General features: G+C 34.3%; 1 protein-coding gene across 4 annotated transcripts in view; it reads left to right on the top strand.

Moving 5' to 3' along the window:
* The window catches only part of LOC108742897 (oxytocin receptor-like), a 93,277-nt gene extending 73,661 nt beyond the window's left edge, over nucleotides 1-19,616 (top strand). For 2 of the 4 annotated variants that reach the window (XM_018478252.2, XM_018478253.2), the window contains exons 5-7: nucleotides 4,107-4,247; nucleotides 12,907-13,047; nucleotides 18,914-19,616. In XM_018478252.2, coding sequence (XP_018333754.1) covers nucleotides 4,107-4,247; nucleotides 12,907-13,047; nucleotides 18,914-19,041 — 410 coding nt within the window. In that variant the 3' untranslated portion in view covers nucleotides 19,042-19,616. Of the gene's footprint in view, nucleotides 1-4,106; nucleotides 4,248-12,906; nucleotides 13,052-18,913 lie in introns of all 4 variants that reach the window. The other 2 variants (XM_018478254.1, XM_018478255.2) reach the window with 2 other exon arrangements.
* The last annotated feature ends 957 nt before the right edge of the window (nucleotides 19,617-20,573 follow it).

The raw sequence follows: 20,573 nt of genomic DNA on the forward strand, positions 1-20,573 counted from the left end.
GAAACACTGATAATTTTAGAGGTTTCTAATGTGATGTCGTAAATAAACACATTTTTTGCGCTTACATTGCAAACGCTGGCTGAACCCTACGAGATAGATCAAAATAATGTACTACAATATTGTACACCTTAAAAAGGTCTACAAAAAAGTCCCCGATGGTATATGTCTATCTCTTAGGGATAACCCACAATAACCATTTTTAATCCGTTACTTTCTATGAGAAATAATGACTTATTTACGAAGCGATTAGTTTTAAATACATTGTACATTAAATGTAGATCAATATGGCCCTTTACAGCATGTAATTTAAATGAATATTTTCGAAGATATTACAGATTTAAAATGCAGGGACATAGCGGTTGCGGCGGTACCGGCCGGTGGGCCGGTTTGTATTGTCTAATGACAAAAAAGCTCTGGATGTTGTAAATAAAGACATTCAGTAGTATATTTAGTATCAGCATTGCAACCCGTGAGAAGCTGGGCTGGGTCGCTAGTTTCTATTAAAATTTAAGATTAAAGCATAACAAATAAGTTATTTTCAAAATCAAGCATGTATATAATTATTACCTAATTGTTTCTTACGTAAAAGAAGACAAGTGTTAGTTAAGAGATTTAAAAGAAAGAAGACAGTGTGGAGATAGAGACGTAAAAAAAGGATATCCCATAATCAGAGAATAATTAGAGAACTTAAACATTAAAATATTTAAGGAATAGTAAGGCAGTAGGTATGAAAAGTGGACGATGAAGCAGAATGTCATGGATAGGAAAAGTTAGAATTGGGGAAGAGTATTAGGAGAACAGATGAGGGCGTTAAGTACGGAAATTAACAAGAAATAGGAGAGATAAGATGGTGGAACACCTTATCAGATATGAAGGGGTAGGTAGAGACAGGTTTTAGAAGTACAAACAGGAGTTAAGAGGGGTAGATTGGATTTAGTAGACTAGATTACTGTTCGCAAACAGAAAAAAGCTGGATTTTCGAATTCTAACCGTGTCTTATTGATGAACTCCCCATGATGAATCATGGTGGTGTCAAAAGTGTCCAACGTTTCGTCTCCTATCACAAGGGACATCTTCAGGAAGTTTACGTTGTCAATGTAGGATCTCTAACACTGGTGCAATAAGCAAACGCTCGTGATACTCTCATAAACTTTGAGAAAACAAAATTTACAAAATTCTGTTTACCAAGCCAAATATTAGAAATGTTAATTGGGTACATGTACTCGGTCAAATAATGTTTACTTACGCCTGTAAATTTGATTAAAGCGGTAATTTATATGCAGATGGAAACAATTTGATTCATTTTGTCAACATAAAAAACAAAGCTATTCAAAATTAATGTCGGTAATTGTATAAAAGATTTTCTACAAATTCTTTTAATCTTCCAAGTGTTGGAATAATAAGACTGTCGTCAATGTTCCTGATAAATAAAGTACCTGAAATTTAATTAAATTAATTCTTTAGATATTGGCCTATTTCAAACTTCCCTTTGTCAACACTCTTACAAAGCGTCTCCATTTAATTGTAGAAATAAGCCATTTCATTATTTCGTAAAGCCTTTTATGCTTCGACTACAAAAAAAATTAAAAGAAACCGAATTAAAAACTGTCCGTTTTTGCGGGTTTAATAACGATAATTTGAATGAAAATGGGTCATTTAATTAATGCAATCGTGTTAATTTTCAGCAGCGGAAACAGTTATGTACCATTCTCTTTAGCATTTCAGCTCAACTTGAATGCTAGAAACCGAGCCATGGAACTGTGGTCTGCAAGCTAATTTCAAACTTGCTGTACTAACCAAATGTAACTATTTAATTTATTAGTTACGAATTAGTTAAATTGTTCCACAGGGTTTCTAAAACGTTGCAACTTTCCATCTGAAAGGTGTGACATTTGCATTGTTATTTTCAGGACTGCTGAGTTTGAGTTTTGTGGCATTCTCGATTGAGATGTATGTAAATTCACAAAGTTCCTCGCTGTAAATATTCGTTAAATGGGTAATCCCCCCTTATCCAGACAAGTTCGAATCATGATTTTCTTTTAGTTGTTCTCGGAATTTTTAGTTGTTAAGTCAACTTTGCTAATTTTCCTTTCCTTGAAATCCTTACTCAGACTATTAAGAACATTTAAACAAAAATTGTCGTTGAAAAAAATGCAATTCTTTTGATAGTACTTATTTAAGCTTTTATCGTCTTGTCAAATAATTAATTTCATTAATATTTAACCTCTATCAAGCATTCTTTGAAGTGTATAGGTACATCAAACCTCCTGGAACTTTTGACATTTTTTATAACGTGAAACAAGTCTAAATTCGAATTTGAATTAAACTCCCAGCGGGATGTGAAGTCAACTGAGTGACGGCATTATCTCTGCTCTTGACATTTTATATATATACCTATGCATACAGGAATCATTGTATAATAAAATCAGAATAGATTGTTGAAAGATCGGATTTTAACCACATATTTTTCAACAAAATAAAATATAAAGAACACTACATACATTTGGTTTACGTGTCTGCAACATTGTCAAGATATAAATAGATGTACACAAATTCTGAAACAAACCAAGTGTTTCTTCTTATGCTAGATTCAACATTTAGTCAAAGCTCAGGAATAATATACACGTATATACACTGGCGACATGTTGAGAATTTCTTATTAAGGTCAAAGGGCGGCTTTATCTTTTGAAAATCATGACGTGGAGTATAGGCAAATTACAAATGCCTTCAGACATCTATTCACATAAATAATAAAGTAATATAAGTCTAAAATTGTCAAATGTGTATGTCTAAAGTGCGGCACTGCACAGGTGCGAAACGTGGATGGTGGGCGCGGCAGAAAAGAAAAGGTTAGAAGTTTTCGAAATGTGGTGTTACCAGCGAATGAAATCATCGATAGAGAAGGTTAGAAATAGAGGTGTTAGAAAAGTAGGAGAACAGATGATTTTATTGAGATCAATAAGAAATAGGTTAGTAGGACACCTTCTCAGGCATGAAGTTCTAGTCAGAAACGTATTAAAGGCAGAAACAGGAGTTAGGAGGGGTAAAGGTTCACAAATAGTTAAGGATGTGGAGAGATGTTCTACTTTTAAGGAAAAGCGTTGGATTAACTCAGGATAGGAAAAAGTGGATTTGCATGTCCAACCATTCTTAGAACTGACGACTTTATGATGATAAATCTACTTGCTGAAACGAATCCCGGCGTAGCTCACCTCAACGTGATAGGCACGTTACCATAATCGAACAAAATAATTCGAAGTGGTCTGTATTCTGTCGAAACCGCCAGACGCGGATCGCGACCTCGATCCCTTTGGATCTCATCAGCGCGTCGCAGGCAGCTCCGACAGAACACAGACCAACCTTTACCTGCTGTCCCAACAGCGCGCTTTAGAAAATACTACAAATGGCGTGATGAAGGCCATCTGTAGAACGATGCTACACTTTTTTAAATTGACCTTGTTGAAGCGTATGTGGTCCTCAAGTGTAGCATCGTACTACAGATGGCGCTCACCACGCCATTTGTAGTATTTTCTAAAGCGCGCTGTTGGGACAGCAGGTAAAGGTTGGTCTGTGTTCTGTCGGAGCTGCTTGCGACGCGCTGATGAGATCCAAAGGGATTGAGGTGGCGATCCGCGTCTGGCGGTTTCGACAGAATACAGGCCACTTCGAATTATTTTGTTATGATAAATCTAATAAAAGTAGATACAGCTTTTGCGGAGTTTTACATTTTGTTCTAAAGATTTTATTAGTATTTGGAGAAGCTGGTAATATTTTCAGATAGACCTTTCGTTCGTGTGACATAAAAAGAGCAGGTCGCCGGTGATAGTTATTGAGAGCGGTTTTCCAGCGGAAGCAGCGACGATTTAGAGTTTTCTCTCTCCCTTCCTGTTCTAAAGGAAACGACACAATATTCAGAAATAGTTTAAGAAAACTACCTCATGTACCGAATGGACCGGATTCGGTCTTCGTTCCGCTTTTAGTTCCACGCCCTTCTGGGAAACCGTACCTAAATTGCGACTCAGAGAGTTAGAGTTCTACATTATACCTATAAGCCTCAATTACATTTTGCCGAATATCATTTTTCTTTTTTTGTTTTCTAATTTCAGGGCCCGCCTTCACAATCTTGACGTTGCTCTACAGTTTAAACAGCTGCGTCAACCCCTGGATTTATTTAGCGTTTAACAGCGAACTTCCGAAAGTGCTCATCAAGCATTACTTAGCCAAGACAAAGAAGTACAGAACGGCGGGTAAGGATGCTTTACAATATTACTTTTTGAATGGTAGATAATTGTGTTAATGAATGACCTGGTTAAACTGCATGTTACAGTTAGGTATGTATATTTAACTAATCAATATAATTTCAAGTTGCTCAAATTAAGAAAAACCAAATCAAAAAAACTTTTGGTATTCGTCCTTATTGACTTTATGTTTGGATAAGAAATACATTTCAAAAAGTTCGTAGGATATATTGAACCAAGTATATACATATACATATATATATCTAACCGTAATCTTACTTGTGCTATTTATTTTGACATTGCTTCTGCACTAATATATGCATGAATGTATAACTATCTTAGTCTCAAATACTACAAACTGCAAGGTATCAGGTAGAATTGGTCTGTATTCTATCGGAACTATCTATGACGTGCTAATGAGGCCCAATAAGATCGACGTTTGATAGTTTCGTAAGAATGCCGATCACTATATGAATTTTGTTATGTTAGTCTAATGTTAGATTGCAATGGTTTATTGCTTTAAGTCTATTGCTTAGTACCAATGTTCTTTAACTGACAATTGTTATTTAAATAAACTACATAAAAAGGTCAAGTACAAGGTAGTAATTGAATATATAACAACTGTCACAATCATATCTCACATCTGCTATTTACACGTATCTTATAAGAACTGCTTTTGGAAAATATCGCCCATAAAAGAACTTAAGGGTTAATCACTGAACAAGATTACAATTAAAATTACGAATTAAAATTAAATTTCAAAACAGACCAGACTACACTAACCGTAATGTAGCCTTGAACAGAAGCCTAATTTCTAAATTATAATTGAAGATATAGCTGGATGAAGGTATTATTGAATTCTTTTAAGTTGCCGTTTATAAATAAGTAAAAAGTTTTGCGAATAATATTTTGGTATAAAAATAAATTTCATTTTGAATTATTAAATAGAAGATGGAAGCCAAATACATGTGTTGTGTTACATAGCAGTAGCAATAATTTCATTACGAATTTCTCATTTTTGTGATATAACACTTTCATTCGCTTGTCTTCAATTGTTCCAAAAGTTCCACGTATTAATTAAAAAGCCGATTAAAAAATAAAAAATTTCTGGCGCTAACTTTGCCTTAATTTATTAACTTATGACTATAAAATAATTCAATTTTATTTTTTTAAATAGCAACTACGTGTTTCTTTTTAAAAACAAATAGTATCCGAGAAATAAAGCAGACGTTTAAGTTTTCTTCTTTTTTTCTGTTGGTTGAATCAGTTTTCAATTTCTCTTTAAGTGAGTTCTACTAATAAACCGTTAAGTAATTCCATTAAATATCTATGTCAAACCAAAACTTTTCATGTTACCCTTCCAGCACTCCTCTAAAAGAGTTTTGAGCAAATGATGAATTAACAGCTGATAGGATGAATTAATAGTTTCAGTGAAATTATTATCCGTCAAACGACTAATTTTTCATCGAAATATAAAAAAAAAAATGCCAATATCAATAGCAGTCCCATTTAAATTTAAGGGTGGAAAATTAGGGGATGTTTCTTGTCTCCTGATTGCATTTTGTTTACAGTTTCTGATTGCACTTTACTGTTGGGCTCTGGCGGCGTATATTTCTGCGATACATATCAAAATAATAAACTTTTAGCTGATTCGTCAACTTATCCTTAATATTCGTCATCTTATCTTAATTTTCCATACTTTAAATGGTGACCCAGGAAGTGTAGGTACGATTAAGCATGAGTTGGAACCATACATTAAAAATTTGGCATTCTCGACGCCCTTAATCCTCAAAACGCCCTTAATGATCGCGGCTCTTATGAAAATGCGTTATTAGGTCACAAAAATTGGGATGTAGGTTAATCTTCTTTTACAGTCTGAATAGTTTCTAGCATGAAATCAATATTAAATTCAAACAGAGTCTGATTAATTTGTTTTCCTTCAGCGATAACAGTTTCCGATGCATTTTACCCACTGAACATTCTGATTTAGAATGAAAAATGAAGCCTGAAGCATACATATCAATTCATAGCTAATCTGATAGAATGACATGTGAGGTAATTTATGGAGATTTTGTGGTAATTACTGCAAATAAGCCGTATCTGTTCTACATACGTGAAGCTCTACATAGCAACCTTACTGCCTTCGCGAAAACTTATTATTTTTGACTTTTTGAATTACATATTGTTAGTATGCATGCTGTTACAATTAAAATAAAAAGGACAGTAAATTATATCGTAATCAAAAGTTCATTAATGAGAAGGTAGTTGGATAAAATGACGAAAGTATGTACCTATTGCTGGGGGGTAAAGATTCTCTTTCATCTACAGCGGAAACGGTTGATTTTCACACGCCGCACGTTCTTGAGGTTCAAGCGCGTACAAAGAGTGAAGTAAGATTTTGATCGGCAGTGAATGTTACGTTCCAAGAGCACGTCTAGATTCATCAGATATATAACACTGCTGAACTGTAACTGATTAGAATTTTATCGCGCTTACTAGTTGGTAATCCAACTGATTTTTCACCTACGGGAAATCGATTAGAGAGCTTTTGATCGTATGGTGGACGATATCGGAGTTTGGACGTGTCACGCGAGAGAAGTGAGTTCTTTATCCTTAGGATGAGTTAAATACATAATAATGCAGTGGAATTCGTTTATCATGACTCACCAACAGCTTAATATGAAGTAATTGCAGTGTTAAGTTTGGTTTTCATATTAAATTCTCTATAGGAAAGTTTGGATACAATGACTCCGTTTAAAATGACATATCGTTTATTATGACTGATTCTCAAGATATATGCGGCTATAGTGACCCAAATGATTAATAATAACATTTTCGCTCATTTTTCTGACCCTTCTTATGTATATTGATAATATAATTCATCGTTCTTTTTCTTTTTCTGTTAATAAATATATACAACTTGTAGTTTTTCTCTCTATTAAACTAAATAACTAGCCAAAATAGAAAGTTGTTTATTTTCTAAGACTATGCTTTGTATGACGCCCGCTTAGTATGACGTGTTTGTCATTTCCCTTCGATGTCATTATAAGCGGATTCTACTGCAGTACCATGTAAAGTACATTCAAAACAAAGTATATAATTATATGATATACGAATAAGCTGACACCATAGAAATTGTTTTCATATTAGGTATATTACTGCTACATATGGATAAGTAATATATAATTTAAATGAATAGCAATACGAAGCTATTCATGCAGATATATCAAATTATATGCATGGTATTGAAAACCACAGCTATTCTACTGGCAATGTATAACTGAAACAACAGTTTGAAACCAGCATGAATTCAAAAGCAATTGTTATGTAAATTAAACTATTCAGAAAATTTGACACAACAGTATTAAATTAAGTAGAGCATTACGAGCAATTAATAGACAAAATAAGATATGCAGTACTTAGATAGACTGTTTAGTAAGTAATTTACTATGTATTATTGTTTCCGTATTGGGATCCGTCAAATTTATCGTAGTTCCTATAGTGTACCGTGCAATTTCCAAGTTTTTAAATTAGGATAAAATGATAAGTATTGACACAATATGTGATTGGGCTGGCACAATGCCTCGGAAAGGAAATTTCGTTGAAGGTGAGCGTGCTTTTAATGTCAATCACATTATAAAATTCGGAAATAACAAATCCGGAAGCTAGCCTTCAAATTCCGTCAAGTTTACTGCCTACTTTTTACAAACTTCGGATTTAAAAAGTGATTCACGTTATATAATTGGTGAGGTGATTCTGGGTGATTTAAGCAATATCATATCAATGACTTGCACGTGCAAAGCCGATTTAAGAGAACGTTGCAAACACATTATTGCAACTTTGTTGTATTGCAGCAGGTAGGTTCTTAACCTCAAAATACTTATATCGTATCATTAGAATTGTGTTAAATCAATTACACAGGAATAAATAATTTCTCACTTTATAATTTTAGTATGATTCTAGTTTTAAATATTAAGGTTATGGCTGATGGTAAATACTTGCTGAAATATAATCATGTGCATTAAAATGACGTGAACAAATTTTTATTCCGGAATTCACTTCTTTGATACCTACTGCTTTCATCCAAGCTTCTATTAGTTTACTTTTTTCTCTAATTTTCCGAATATATTTTTTACATATATAAAACGGTTAGTTTTTATTGGAAAGTAGTTAATGTAGGTGAAGAGTGAAGATCTATGTCTGAAGTGCTATTGCAGCTTTTCACTGAACATATTAACTTTTTATTTGATTTAACTTTAGAAGAAAACTTCGTCGACTCCATCATCAAAAAAATTTTTACTTTTTTAACGTGTTTTATTATTTTAATAAACAATTTTACAATTTGCGTGCACAGTTCCTATGTAAATTTTTCCCTCATTCGAGTTATAAATTTTGCCACGAGATGGTGTATGCCCATTTGACGGATCCCAATAGTTTTAATAAATATAATATTTTAGAAAGTAAGTGCAATAATATAAATATTCTCTAATTTAAAGAAACAAAGGAATAATTAGCCGTCAGTCTAGCATTACTACAGTAAATTTTAAAAAAATATTCAGTTACTACTCATTTACCATTCAATAGTAGACTTACTTTTACGTCTAATAAATAAAATTAATAAAAAAACTACGCTCTTGTGTTTACAAGGACACATCTTCAAAAATTATTCTTATATTGAATTGGAAATTAATTTGTCATAAACTTCTTCTCCTTCTTCTTCAAATCGATTTAAAGATATGTATTCTACAGACAGGTCAAAATTTTTAGATTAGTGCATACTTCCGTCTCTAAATATCTCAAACGGGTTACGTGATATTGTACCTTTATTGTCGTCTTTCTAGAAATCGACTTTCTCCATCACGACTGCGGAAACCCAACCGACTGTGATATCATTTCTTACATTAATGAAAGAAAAATGTGTTCACATGAAATTGAGAATATTTCCGATTTCGCATTTTCAATATTTACATAATGAAACAATATCGTTCTGGCTAATGCCTGAAATTTTTATTCAGATTTGAACCTCTTTCGTATTCAATTGAATACAGCATTTAGTCGAAAATGTTGTCTGGGTGAACGAATTGAAGAAAAACGAAATTACGGATTTGAAACCTTAGGAAGTATTTGTAATAACAAAACGATTTCTGCGGAAAAAGAATTTGAAGCCGAAAACCTACATGGTATTTACTTATTATTTATCCTAACCGTTCCACCATTTCATTATTATTACATACACTAGTTGAACCCATACGAAATTGGACAAGCACTTTACATTTCAATCTTTACTTGTATAGTAATTTATGATAAATTTATTTAGTCTATAAATAGATCTGGAAATTTAAGACTCAATTTTCCAGTTTTTTCTTCGTTTCGTTCGCGCTAGAGCTTCTGGGATATATCAATTACGTGCGGGATTAGAATTTCCTTTAGGATTTACATAACACTAGCACCAGCTGCATCGTAGCAACTTAAACGATATTTTACATGTGAATACGAACGACAGAGAAATTAAATTCGTGTAGATGTTAGATAATATGAAAACTGAAAATTTGCAATCCGCTACGGATAACAGAAGCTCAATTTCAACGAAAATACAGTACACAAACATACGAAGTCTGTTGAAAAAGTATCGCGAATTATGAATTTCCACGAGTTACGTAAATTCGATTTTCGTTTTTTTGGCACGTTTCCGATTTTTGCTTATTCCAAACAATGGATCAAGGAGTCTGTATCAAATTTTGAGTGAAAAACAAAAATAAGTGCACAGACGCATTCCCAATATTGACTATGACATATGGTGAAGCTACCATGAATTTATCGGTGGCACAAAATCTCCTCAGAGGGCAGAGAAGATGTGAACGACGAAGAGCGTGCCGGATGCCCCAGCAAGTCAGCAACAGACGAGAACATTGATGAAGTGAAGAAAATAGTATTGAGCAATTCTCTAATCACCGTTAGAGAAGTTTCTGAGAACCTATACATATCGATTGGCGCCTACCATTCGATTTTTACCAATGATTTCGGCATGAGACTGAAATTGCTCAATTTTTCTACCAAAAACAGCTGGGAGCTGTTGGACTGTTCCAGAGGGTCATAACTGGTGGCCAATCATGGGTTTATGATTATGACGTGGAGATCAGTGCTCAATCATCCCAATGGAAGCTGCCGCACGAGCCAAGACCGAAAAAAGCGCCCCAAGTTAGGTCGAATGTGAAGGTTTTTTACAGTTTTCTTCGATTGCAGGACGTGGTGCATTATGAGTTCTTGCCACAATAAGGAACATTACTTGCAAGTTATGCGCAATTGCGGGAAGAAATCTGCCAGAGACACCCGGTTTTTTATAAAGTCTCTGAACGAGAGACTCGAGTCGCTCATTGAGAGATCCTCATTTCGTATCCAGTCTCTGAACGAGAGACTCGAATCTCTGAACGAGAGACTCGAGTCGCTCATTGAGAGATCCTCATTTCGTATCCAGTATCTGAACGAGAGACTCGAATCTGAACGAGAGACTCGAATCTCTCAATAAGTGGTGTCTCGATAGACATAGAGATCCCAATCTTTCTACGAGAGACTCGAGTCACTCAATTTTTCAGTTTTATTCATTCATTCTCTCTGTGAGACACTCGAATCTCTGAATTAACAATTTTATCGTTCGAGTCTCTCATACAGAGACTGTGAGAGATCCATAAAAACACCTAGGCAATAACTGGGAGACTGTAAAAGACTGTGAGAAACGTTCTCAGAGACGCTGAAAGACTCTGAGAGACTGAACATTTTTGTCTAGGGCAACACACTAATAATGTTGCAGCTACCGTATTCCCCGGATCTGGCCCCCTGTGACTTTTTCTTGTTACCGAAACTGAAGAGGCCCATGAAAGGACAACGCTACGCTACGGTTGATGAGATAAAGACGGCATCGAAGGAGGAGCTCAACAAGATCGCAAAAAAGATTTTTTTAAGTGCTTCGACGATTGGGAAAAACGTTGACACAAATGTATAATATCTAATGCGGATTACTTTGAAGGGGACAAAATAGATATTCATGAATAAATAAATTTGAGGTACTTTTTGAACAGATCTGTATTTCATAAACGGCAGCGTTTACAATTTACTGAATTATTTCATCCAACGGAGATAATTGTTGTAAGAGACTAGTACAGAATTTTAATTTGAAAGGGTTTTTGTTATTATTCAAAACATACTCTAAAATACATAAATCAAGTGATGTTGATGAATAAATCATAACCACTTACGAATTTTACAATTAGACAATTGCTTGGGAAAAACGTTATGAACGTGTAAGACATTTATTACTGACTGCTAATTATTGTTGCTTGCAAGAATGCTGATAAATGGCTAGAGATGATAGTTGATTGGCTCTATTGTTTGTTATTTACAAGTAGGTACTTAATTTTTGGTTAGCAGTTGCTGCATTGCTGTACGTTGCCTACCGAAATTTATAATAGATTTGATACGTGTTTTATTTATTATTTAAATTAAAATGTAAAACGCATTCATTCCTTCTGAAACATTTTATTTAATAACAATTTAAAATTACACTGGTTTGTTTCACTAAAATATTTATTGGTCTTTGCAATATTTTTTTGATCATTTCCAGTTTGCTTTTAATGTCTTCTTCCAATAACCCTAGAAGATCGAAAAAATGTTGTAGCAAACAATAAATCTCTTAGATAAACAAACCCAGTGTTTTCATTGTCTCATTATTTTTTTTTTAAGTTTTAAGTACATATTTCTTATTTAGTTTTAGTTTTAAGTGCATGTATGTATCTATTAAGTTATACAAAGTATAGCACATCCTTTACATACGTAGAAAAGAGTTATCAAACAAAACTACTCACCAACGTGCAAATTAATTAATTCAAAAATTAATAATCACCGGTACGACTTCCTATTTGATAACAGTCGGTAAAATAGACAACAGATTAAGAAAACAGTCACACAACAAAAAATGGAGTCTACCAAATATACTGTATTATTGAGATACTTATACACAGGTCAAACTGGTAGAGTCTTAAAATACAGATTGAATGAACACTGAGATAGTTCGTACAAAAAACAAACAATGGTACCGGTTTTGACCAATAAGATCGTCATCTAGACTTAGGTAGTGTTAAACGATTGCCTATATAATAACAATACAGAAATAAGAAATACTTTCTACAACAACAACAACATACCTACTGTTACTAGCAATCAAGTTGAATGAAACTTATCTGTAATATTTTTAAAATCAATAATTTGAGCTACTATTTAAGGATCTAACTTTAATCACAATTTAAGGATTTTCCTTTTTTCTGATAATGATATAACACTGAAAAAATGCTGTCAAGATACGTTAATATTTTCGTGAAATAAACCAAGCGTTTTTCGTTATTAATCTATTTAGAGTATTTATTATATCATTATCCCATTTTCCGTCATGTCTGTCTCTAATCGTTTTGTCTAAAGGTCATTCTAACATTTCAGCTCGTAAGAGAAATTCCTATTTCGTATAACACACACATTCACATCAATAAATAATAATTAACACTGAGTTATTTATTTCACTTTATATTATTCTGATTTTTGCATTATTGCGTTTAGCAAACTGTTAAGCAGGGTGTATTGTGTTTCGAAAGTTTCGTCATTGTTTCAATTGGTTCTATAGATGATTGCCACTTTGGGATCGCCCTAGAAAATGGAATTATTCAGCGCGGTTCCCGACGTGTTCGTGTACTGAAACGAAATGGTCACCAACACCGTCTTAGAGGCACCAAGAAGATTTTTTTGTTGAGAAATAGTAGTAGTGGTGGGTATGTACATGTACTGGACTCGTAATTTTGCGAGGAAAATATTGGATATCCTATGCTTTTGTGATGCTTTACAAGTTCAGAACCGGACTTAGAGAAGTGATTTTATCGTACATAAAGTAAAATTGCTCTCTCCGAGCTTGTCCTTTTTCACTGATATTTTATTAGAATTCTTCAAAAAATAGCTTCGGTTCCGGGTCACTTCAGCATATATTTTGACCTTTAAATCCGGTCCTGACATACATAATATGGCTTACGATTTGTGACCTCTTACTTATCCAAGGAAAAGCATAATAAAGCCTTAAGTATTGGAATTTTTGATGAAGAAATGATAGGCCGGTAACCTAATTTCGAAATAAAAGGGAAAATTGATTATAATTTAAGAGGATCTTTGCATAATATCGCTCAAGGTTTTGGAGGAAATATAGAAATTCATAACCTCCTTTTTGTATAATATTAATATAATAAATTAAATACGACTCGATTATTAATAATATCCCTTCTCATGAAAATCAACCGAGTTATGTAAATTCTATCAAAATTGATAGAGTTAGTGAGGTAAATTGGATCAGAGCTGTTATTGAATTTTTAAACAAAAATCACCACCTTTGAGACTAAAAGATAAACGTAGCAGTAAAAATTTATTTTAATTTATTTTTGAAACTAATCACTATAAATATACTAGGGTCAATTGAAAAGTCCCCGGCCTGACACAAAATGATTTTGAATGACCGTAAATTGAAATTGAATGAAATAGCAGACACTCTACAGATATCAACGGAACGTATACATCACATCATTCACGAATATTTGGGTATGAGAAAGCTCTGTGCAAAGTGGGTGCCGCGCGAGCTCACTTTTGACCAAAAACAACGACGAGTTGATGATTCAGAGCAGTGTTTGAAGATGATCACGCGTAATAAACCCGAGTTTTTGCGTCGATATGTGACAATGGATGAAACATGGCTCCATCATTTCACTCCGAAGTCCAATCGACAGTCATCGGAGTGGACTGCACACGATGAACCCGCTCCAAAGCGTGCAAAAACGCAACAGTCGGCTGGCAAGGTTATGGCGTCTGTATTTTGGGATGCGCGTGGAATAATTTTCATTGACTACCTTGAAAAAGGAAGGACCATCAACAGCGACTATTACATAGCGTTATTGGACCGTTTGAAGGACGAAATCGCCGAGAAACGACCGCATTTGCAGAAAAAGAAAGTCCTGCTTCACCAAGACAATGCACCGTCTCACAAGTCAGTGAAAACGATGGCAAAAATTCATGAATTGGGCTTCGAATTGCTTCCGCATCCACCGTATTCTCCAGATCTGGCCCCCAGCGACTACTTCCTGTTCTCAGATCTCAAAAGAATGCTCGTTGGGAAAAAATTTTCGTCGAATGAAGAGGTGATCGCCGAAACTGAGGCCTATTTTGAAGCAAAGGACAAATCGTACTACAAAAATGGTATCGAAAAGTTGGAGGATCGCTATAATCAGTGTATCACCCTTGAAGGGAATTATGTTGAATAAAAAAAACGAATTTTGCAAAAAAAATGTGTTTTACTATTTTAGGCCGGGGACTTTTCAATTGACCTGTTATATACATAATAGTATAAACTGACTGGCTGATCTATCAATCCACAGCGAAAGCCCTTAGGCCTACAGACTTAAATTTTGCACAAACGTTTTCTATACAATGCAGGCAAGAATTAAACAGAATTTTTTAAAATTCAACCCCTACTGTTCAAAGCTTGATACATCGACTGCAAATTATTCGTTTAGCCCATTCTGAATCAGTTACATTGACCTTATCTTGAATATTGCTTTATATATTTAATAATCCACGAATTGGTACGTCTACAATTTCAGAGTGTTTTTCATGAAATTATTTACGTACAATTTCAATTTAAATTGAATTTAGTATGGTAAATTGCTTCAGTTCGCTTCAAATTCCTTGGTCCTAAGGAAAGCAATTTCGTTTAGGACCTACACTTAATGCCAACTTTAAAAACAACAAAATAAAATAATGTAAATGAAAATTGAATATTTTATAATTTATTGGAATTGTTATTTGCTCATCACGATACTGCAAATATAAATAACTATTACAAAGAAAAGGAATGTATCCGTTAATGTTGGATTTATTTATAAGTTATATTCTAAATCAATATTAATTTATCAAGCGCTCTAATAACATTTAAAATACAAACACGAGAAATTCATTAGGAGAAGGCGAAAATAAAACGCCCACGGTATATCCATAACTTAACAGAAAATAAGTCTAGTTGACTTTTAAGCTTCTCATTTATCTGTATAGGTATTCATTTACTTCAATGGTATTTCAAATTTTGCATCAAAATTATGTTCAGAATGTTCCAAGAATATTGAAAGAAAAGAAGAAAACCAAGAGCGAATATGCAAGAACAAGGAACAAATACGCAATATTAAACGAAAAATTATTATTTGTGGATTTATGAATTAAACCTTTCGAGTTTCTTTATTGTATTCTTTTCTTAGCACAAAACAAGGAGGAGTTGGAGATAGCTATAAATAAAATGGAAGCGGTATTGACAAAACTGTATTGTATGAAAATAAATAAAAGTAAAACACAAATACTGGTATGCAAAATAAGAAAAAGTAGGGAAAGAGCGAATGTAAAAATAGGAGAAGAGAAATTAGAAGAAGTGGCTGATTTTAGCTATCTAGGAAGTCAGATAAGACAGGACGGAAGGAGTAGTAGGAATATAAAACAAAGGATAGCACAGGGTCGAGTCGCCTTCAATAAAAAGAAGTCACTTCTATGCTCGCGAACGATTAGTATAGAAATTCGAAAAAGATTGGTAAAGGTGTATGTTTGGAGCGCAGAGCTGTACGGGTGCAAAACATGGACGGTGGATAATGTGGCATTACCGGCGAATGATAAGAATATCGTAGATAGAGAAGGTTAGAAATGAAAAACAAAAAAATTAGGCGAGATAGGTTGGTAGGACACCTTCTAGTCAGAAACATATTAAAGCCAGAAACAGGAATTAAGAGGAGTAGAGGTATACCTAGATTAGATCACTGTTTGCATGTAGTTAAAAATTTGTGGGATGTTCTAGTTTTAGGGAAATGCGAAGATTAGCTCAGAATAGGAAGGAGTGGAGGTGTGTGTCCAACCAGTTTTAGGGCTGAAAACCTTATGGTGATGTTACGAAAAAAAAATTTGGCGACACTATTTTTTTTTTAAGTCATGACAAGTTCGCATGTATGACGGAAAATTGTGCTCGGAAGAATGACTAAAAATGAAACAAGTATCAGGTTAAATGAGAAAGACTAAGACTTAACACACAAGACCAAGACCAAGACCGACGCCGAGAGCAAGACTAAAGCTATTTGAGTAAGACCAAAACCGAATAAGCAAGACCAAGACCAAGACTGTCCCACAGAAACACCAAGACCAACATCAACGTCAAGACTAGAAGTATTTGAGCAATATCACGACCAATTCCAAGAGTGGGACAATCTTGGTCTTGGTTTTGCTTTGCGCATCACTAGAAAACACTAACTGAATCACAAATTAGAACAACCACAAGTTTTTATTATAAATGTGATTTTTATAAAAGAGAAATCTATTTTGTGTTTTACATTTGAAATAACAAATCAAAAAAGTATTTGCATTTTGTATTTAAATAATTTAAAAAAAACATTTTGCACATATTATACGTTTGAAATTTTTAGATTTTCATGCGAATAATTTGGAAAAATACATATTTACTGTATGCTAATAAACGATTTGTAAATTCCTGTCTTTTTATGTCTTTCGTTTCATATAAAATCACAAAATATATCCAGTAATTTATTACGCTACTCCACCTTCCCAAACCCAAATATAGGTAATTATCACGCTACTGACATTATAATATGTGCACGCATCAAACGAAACGTTTGTCAAAGTTGGTGGTTGTTCTTAAATTATGACGCTGTATATATGTACGTTACTTTTTCTAATTAGTTAAATAAAAACACTTGGCGTACGTAAGTTTCATATTAGATTTATTTAGAGGATCTAACATCAACTTTTCTTTTGACGTGACAACGTCTTATAATTCGATGGAGCCGACTGCACGCACGAAAAAATATGATTCATGCGGCATTACCTCGCTCTGAGGCGTTCCATTTAAGGCTTGAAGTGCAAGCGAGAACGCGGAACGAGCGACAAAGAGACACAATCGGCCTCCGCGTTCGGCAGCGTTCGACATCTGTCTCTCTCCTACTTGAGTGAGCGATGCGTCCGCGTGGACAGCTGCTATACAATAATACATTTCCATTTACCTCCTTCTCTATATCCATACAAAATATCTATCAAACAAATAAAATTAAAATTTTCTTTTGAAAAATGAAACCATTCCATCAGTATTTTCTTATGACGTTGTCACGTTCAACTATCGTCAGTAAACCGACTTTACAGACAACCGATTTTTTTTACATAATTTTGAAATAGTATTTGTGTACATATTAAGGTTAAAATTATATTTGCAGCTATTTTTAATATGGTTTTCAATTGGGGAACACAAAACTGGAAAAATTGAAAGGCATTTTGTTAGTAGCTGTAAATATAATTTTCACCTACATAAATACACATTGAAAACAGTGGAAAATCCGAAACAATATTGTTAGATCCTTTAAATAAATCTATGAAGCATACATACATCGAATGTTTCTTATTTAATTATTGTAACTATTAAAAATGTTTCATCAAGTGTCAAGCAACGATTGTGATTCTAATAAAATATTAGTTGTATGTTGCATGTAGATATCTATTGCAGTTTACGTATAGAAATAGATTAAACAATTAATAAAATTGCCTCAAGCATTAATTTCATAATTTTAGTATTGAAAATCGTATTAGGATCTTGCATATGGGATCTATCTAGTAAAATATAAAATTGTCGGACGCCAGATTCGATCGGGATCGACGGTCGAATATTGTATTACGTTAACCCTCTTAATCGGATAAATATTTGGTGATTGAAAAATGTCGATACGTTGCGTTTAATAATAACGCTGTTGGTTCTTGGTTCGTTCGTTTTATCTGGATAAGATGCTTTCGGTTAGGTAATCCCGACGAGACTTCTTTTTACTTGCACAACATGCGGGGTCTTTCTCCAGACTCTCAGAGTCTTTCAGCGTCTCTGAGAGCGTCTCTCACAGTCTCTCAGTTATTGCCTAGGTGTTTTTATGGATCTCTCACAGTCTCTGTATGAGAGACTCGAACGATAAAATTGTTAGTTCAGAGATTCGAGTCTCTCACAGAAAGACTGAATGAATAAAACTGAAAAATTGAGAGACTGGAGTCTCTCGTAGAAAGACTGGGATCTCTGAAATATGTTGAACTTTGAAAATTTTAACCATGTCTATCGAGACATCACTTAGTGAGAGATTCGAGTCTCTTATTCATAGATTCGAGTCTCTCGTTCAGAGACTGCATACGAAATGAGGATCTCTCAATGAGCGACTCGAGTCTCTCGTTCAGAGACGCTAAACAGCTAAACTTTCGACAGCCTCTCTCAGCGACACCAGAGACACTCGATGAGAGACGGAGACTCGAGTCTCGCTTTCAGATTTTATCTCGGGTAGGTAATTAATAATAATGTTCCACTGCCGAGCAATGAATTTATACATATATTTCTAAAATATTGATTGTTCAATGCACGTATCTATAATAGGTTAGGTTAGGTCAGGTTAGAATCATATTTCTAAAATATTAGTTGTTCAATGCATGTATCTGTTGTAAGCTACGTGTAGAAATAGAACAAACAAATAATAAAGCTAATCTCATATTGCGTTAGTAATTTTTATCACTTCCTTTTATTGGTTTTACAGGTAACAGCTGCACTAATTCATCCGGATACGCGGACAGTACGTCCCTAAGGACATTTTCCAAAAGGTCGCGACGGAATGAGAGCAGATCGTCCAGTTATTCGCCAAGACGGATAGAGAATTGCCTCTGAACGCCCACATACAGTCATTATTTTAACAAAACTATGTGCAGGTTTGACAAGTATTACTATTTTTATAAGGCCCTAGTGTATATTATGCATCTCTACGTAAAAAGCAAATACTAAGATATAGCTTTAAATAGAAGAATGTGTGTTTCATGAAAACGTTTAGGAAAACCTTACTGAACAAGCGGACAGCCAGTAAGAAGTGGGGGTAGATACAGAGAGAGAGAAAATGCCCTATTTTTTTTATTACGTTATCCAATGCTCAAAAATTTATAGAAATGTCGATCTCCTTATACATAAGAAGGTCGCTTAGATACTACTTTAGTTTTAGACGATAAATAGTAAGAGAGATATTTAAGTCAAATACAGGTATGGCAAAACTTTCACTGAGTGAAACTACACAATTAAGTCCAACAAGAGAAAACTGATTGAATGTAGAAGTTCTTATAAAACATAGCTGCAATTAACGTATCAACCAATATTACACTTAAGTCTAAATATTATAACTCTAGACAAAAATTTTCAGTCTCTCTCCAGTCTCTCAGAGTCTTTCAGCGTCTCTGAGAGCGCCTCTCACAGTCTCTCAGTTATTGCCTAGGTGTTTTTATGGATCTCTCACAGTCTCTCGTTCAGAGACTGGATACGAAATGAGGATCTCTCTATGAGCGACTCAAGACTCTCGTTCAGAGACGCTAAACAGTTTTTTTGACGGTCTCTTTCAGTGACACCAGAGAGACACGATGAGAGACGGAGACTCGAGTCTCGTTTTTAGAAACTCTGAGAGACTGAATATTTTTATCTCGAGAACCCTAGTGTCCCTTTATACTTTCATGATGTAGTACAGAGCCGGGCAAACTTTAACTTCGCAGGAGCTGCTACATGAGGTTAGTTTGAGTCACTCCATACCCTTCAATGAGTACGAGAGAGTAAGCAGTAATGAATAATTTTGTTTTGTCTTTTTCTTCTCCCTTCCACTACCATATCAAGCCCCTTCATCCCGTAGACGAGCGAAGCCACTCTCGCAACTTAAAAAATACCTACGAAAATTTTCGTTACTACGTTCGCAAAACTATTGGGTTTGGCTATGGAAGAGGGGACTCATCTAATGGAAGGGATAAGAAAAGGAAAGAATCATCTCACTCGCTCTCGCAGGATCAATGAGGAGCTACTTGGTTAACCTTGAGGAGCATTTGGGAGTCAAAAGAGCCGAGTTTGCCTGGCTCTGATGTAGCATACCTATTTATATTGTTTTGAATTTTTAGATTTTGTCAGTGAGTCATTTGAACAATAATTTGGATAGAAATGTCGCAGTGTTTGTGATTGTTTTAGAAAACCATGGACACATATATCAAATATAAATCTGTTTTTATAAGTTATTTGATATAAAAACAGTACAAATAAAGTGATTTTATATTTCTACCCAACTACTTTATATAGGCACATATATGACATGAAAAGTTAATATAAGTAGAGATGAGAGGTCATCTCCGCAAAGTAACTTAGAGATTATTATTTTGGTAATAAAAGTATATACATAC

Source organism: Agrilus planipennis, unplaced genomic scaffold (assembly GCF_000699045.2).
Source record: "Agrilus planipennis isolate EAB-ADULT unplaced genomic scaffold, Apla_2.0 scaffold375, whole genome shotgun sequence".
Classification (NCBI taxonomy): Eukaryota; Metazoa; Arthropoda; class Insecta; order Coleoptera; family Buprestidae; genus Agrilus; species Agrilus planipennis.